Source organism: Anastrepha ludens, chromosome 4 (assembly GCF_028408465.1).
Source record: "Anastrepha ludens isolate Willacy chromosome 4, idAnaLude1.1, whole genome shotgun sequence".
Classification (NCBI taxonomy): Eukaryota; Metazoa; Arthropoda; class Insecta; order Diptera; family Tephritidae; genus Anastrepha; species Anastrepha ludens.
In genome coordinates, this window is record NC_071500.1 from 124280902 (window position 1) to 124285245 (window position 4344).

Below are 4344 nucleotides of genomic sequence, written 5' to 3' on the forward strand. Positions count from 1 at the left end.
CGTTCTTTGGAACGAATTGTGTGAAGGTTGTCGACAGCACTATTTCTGTAGATATTTCTGTTCTGTTCAGAGAGAGTTCTATTGACACTTCTGTCTGAGTGATTTTCACATGCTTGGTGGATACTTCTCCAAGGCGGTTGAGTATCAAGAACCTGAAGGCAACAAGCAGAGTCGGGACTCTAAGTGAATTCCACTAAGTTAACTCAGCTATTGCCTTGTTTTTACTTCAGGGTATTTCTTTGTAAATATAATATAAATATGCGTGCAAACAAGTATATGCAGGTAAGAGGTGGTCTTAGACACTTGTGTTTTATTTACTTTAGAATAAAATTAGTTTAGCTTGTTTGGCATTTTAATAGCTGCTCCATTAGATATTCAACCGTAACCATTGAATAGGTGATAGTCGTGCTTGGCTACTCAAGATTCACTTTAGTCCACTGCAATTGTACACTATTAAATTGAAATTCACTATAAAGTAATTCTTCTATATGCCAATGCTTCACTTCAGTCATCTACATACAAACACACATCCATATCCACGTCCGTTACATTGGCGAGGGCAATGCTTCTGGAGTTTGTGTGCGAGTGTTGATGAGTGGTTCTTGTGTACTCTGCTCTGCATTTTCAGCTACATTTACCAAATGTATTGACGTGACAAGATAGCAATGAAATCGACGGAATTACTGCACATTAACCGCCAGAAAATGTATTTTTCATTAGAAATGTTTGAAAACCGGTAATTTTGGAGTGCCTTTATACGGTCTTTAAAGCTATTCAGATATTATATTTTGATGTGAAAAAATTTACGCTCAATAAGAAATCAGCGCTTAAATACTAACACTTTTGTATAAAAAAAAATCGGAAAGAAATAAAAAATGTGTGACATTGCGATCATTAGTGGGCCTTGAATGCCAAAAAGCATATTTGGGAAATACTACTCAAGTTGGTGGCACCTGCACTTACGTGATGCATTCACCCATACATACTTAATTTTACAACCAAAGTCTAACGGCTAATTGTATTACATAAAAATGGGCGTGGTAGGTATGCGCGTGTTTAAAAATTATTGTTGGTGCATTTGATAAAGAACAGAAAAACGTTCTATAAAGTTGCTTTCGATTAGATCAGATTTAAATCAGGTCCTAAACCAGGATAGAGAGGGAGCGATTTTTGAAAAATATCGATCCCACCTTGAAGGTTAGATTCTTATAAATATTTGGAACTAGCAAAAATCCAGTTCACTTGGTGGAGAAAATAATTTTGATTTATTAGGTAACTCATTTGTGCGGCCGCCTAAGCTGAATGATTAGTGCCTGATTATCATCAGCAAAATGATAGAAAAGGTATTTTCTAATAGCGGTTACCCTTCGGGAGGCGATGCCAAACCTCGGAGTGTATTTCTGCCAAGAGCTTCTCATAAAAAATCACCTGCCGTTCGTCGTCGGCTTACAGCTGTGGGTTTTCCTTTTGTGCAACAACATCAAGATGCATTTATGCTAATAATTTTTGTAAATTTTTGCAGGCGAATTCATCTAAGGCGAAGGTACTTCAGCAGTTGATTTGTATTTTGCTTCTTACGATTTGGTGATTTGAATGCTAAAGTTATCCGCTTTTTTGTTGCTACCATTTCATGTGCATTGAAACTTTGCAGTATGGCGCAGAAGCTTGGACGGTGACAACATCCGATGAGGCGTCATTGGAGTGTTTGAGAGAAAGATTCTACCGAAGATCTTTTGAACCTTTACATGTTAGCGACGGCGAGTATCGTAGGCGATGGAACAATGAGCTGTATGAATTTTCGACGGCATAGACATAGCGCAGCGAATAAAGATCCAGCGGCTTCGTTGGCTGGGTCATGTCGAACGAATGCATACAAACGTTCCGGTTCTGAAAGTATTCGATGTGGTGCCAGCTGGTGGTAGCAGAGGAAGACGAAAGAAACGAGTTGGAAACCTATTTCCATTAATTTTGCGACCACAAATACTGAGGCGGGAGCTGATGCCTTGTCGTGATAGAAGACGAATACCAAATGCAAGGAAATACACCGATCTGGCGGAAACTTGGTATGTGTTCTTCCAATAGATGTTACTAACTAAACATCACCAACCACCCACCAACCTAGATATTCAGCTGCAGGGGCCGCCGCGTGTGTATAATTACTCCTTATTTTATTAAATCTGACCGCCTACAGAACTTTTTCCACCTAGAACCAAATGTTATTATCAAAATTCTTGAACAATTTCTGCTCTCGAAAACTACGTCCTACCGCTAACGATTACGAAACCAATGTCGGTCGCGCGACATTATTAAACCGTTACTACCAGTGGTTTTACTACAATATTGCTTAAAAACCCACTCACTATTAACACTAAAAGCTGACAGGGAAATTAAATTAGTTAGCATAAATTAATTTTGGTAGACAAAAGTCACATTTCTAGGCCAGTGCTAAGTATACACACACATTAGGGTGCCTCCTTTGCGGGTTTTTTATCGGAGTTATAAATTTTAGACTTTAAAGACTTCCGCTAAAATATTTCGAAAACATATTGAGATTGATGTAAGCTTTACTGATTACAAATAACTCAAAAAATTATTTTTTTATAAATAAAATTAGTTAAACAAAAATTTTTTTTGCAAGAAATCACTTCAAATAATGAAAAAGTTTAAGCTTAGAAGTTCTGCATACAAAAGATGAAAAATTTTATCAAGACAATCAAAATAATGCGAATTATGGCGGTACTTTCAGCGGTTCAGCTCACTTAGGTGCTAATATTTTTCCAGAATATTTGGCCGGAAGTCTTAAAATACAGGGTTGTCCATATTTGACGACGGCAACCCTGTATCTTTTGACAGAGACGTCAGATCGGTTAATGACATACCGCGTTGGAAGCATCAGTCCAAGCAAATTTTTACCATGGAAAAGTACACGCCACGCGAGCGCTCAAATTGTTGAAATTTACATTCAACAAAAGAAGTCAATTGTGAAAACTCAACGTGCGTATAAAAAATTAAATAATGTGAAAAGTGCGCCTTCTAAGAACACCATTAAACATTTGTACGAAAGGTTTTCGACTGGTGATGCTCTTTCTAATCCAAGGAGGCCAAATCAAAACCGATCAAGGCGATCGGATGAGAATATTGCTCTTGTACGGGGCAGTGTTGAGACGTCGCCGCTGTTCTCAGCAGTTGGGCATTGCAAGCAAAATTGCCGCATTTACGCCACTGAAAATCCTGACGAAATTCAAGAGGTACCTCTTTACGACGAAAAAGTCACTGTTTGGTGCGGCGTTAGTGCGAAAACGATTATTGGGCTGTTTTTCTTCGAAAATGAAGATGGTCAAGCTGTTACCGTCAATCAGGAGCGTTATCGCGATATGATAACCACTTTTGTGATGCCAATTATTCGTCGAAAGCGTATGAGGCAGTTCTGGTTTCAACAAGACGGCGCGCCACCTCACACAGCTCGCACCACAATCGATTTTTTGAAGAAATTGTTTCCTCGTCGTTTGATGTCGAAAAATGGCGATTTTGACTGGCCACCGCGTTGCCCGATTTAACGCCACCTGACTTCTTCTTGTGGGGATATTTAAAATCAAAGGTTTATATTAATAAGCCAAAGACCATAGAAGAGCTCAAGAACAATATCCGTGAGTAAATAGCCACTATTCCAGCCGAAATGTTAGCTAAAACTATGGAAAATGCTGCAAAATGGGCACAATACGCCGTATAGGCTCAAGGGGGCCATTTGAGAGATATCCTATTCAAAAAGTGATGTCAACAAACCAAATAAAAAGATTATTATCGTCAACATCAAAAAAATTAAATAAATTTAAAAAATTGTGTTTTTCTTTGATTTAAAAAAAAAAACACATGGGTCCATCGAAATGGGCAACCCAGTACAATAAATTTCATACTTCGTATCGGAAAAATTACCAATTTAATTTATTTTTTTTTATACGAGTAGGTTGTGTGATGCACACTAATGTGAATATGTAAAGACCTGTGTGCCAAATGAAATGAAAGCGACAAATATCATTTTAGCAATTCCACTAAACTAACCAGAATTATTCTGAAAACCAGCTGCACCTTTACCACAAAATGCTTTATATGCGAGTTTGATTATTTACCATAATTCAGTTGCACATAGAGAACAAAGAAAGTCGTTTAAAAGTCATAAATAAAGTAATCATAAAAGCAGCATGCAAATTTAAAATACCGTTAGAGCTTGTAGTATACAAGTATAACCCTTCAACATGAAATGACTCCAAATAAGAGAGCTGAAATTTCTGTATAAGAAGCTTTACTTTCCTGTTTTGTTGCATAAGTAATGTTTATAATGTGAGT

At 37.5% G+C, this 4344-nt stretch overlaps 1 protein-coding gene across 4 annotated transcripts; it reads left to right on the plus strand.

The window, feature by feature from the left end:
• The first annotated feature begins 300 nt into the window (after nt 1-300).
• Nucleotides 301-3800, plus strand: LOC128861034 (uncharacterized). 4 transcript variants are annotated; one of them, XM_054098907.1, is made up of 4 exons: nt 301-1454; nt 1523-1543; nt 1652-2063; nt 2747-3800. In XM_054098907.1, exons 3-4 carry the CDS (start codon nt 1867-1869, stop codon nt 3555-3557), a joined length of 1008 nt encoding a protein of 335 aa, XP_053954882.1. In that variant the 5' UTR covers nt 301-1454; nt 1523-1543; nt 1652-1866; the 3' UTR covers nt 3558-3800. The 4 variants fall into 4 exon arrangements, with proteins under 4 accessions (XP_053954882.1, XP_053954884.1, XP_053954885.1 ...); XM_054098909.1 differs by having other exon boundaries at nt 301-2063; nt 2747-2994; nt 3065-3800; XM_054098910.1 differs by having other exon boundaries at nt 1652-3800.
• The last annotated feature ends 544 nt before the right edge of the window (nt 3801-4344 follow it).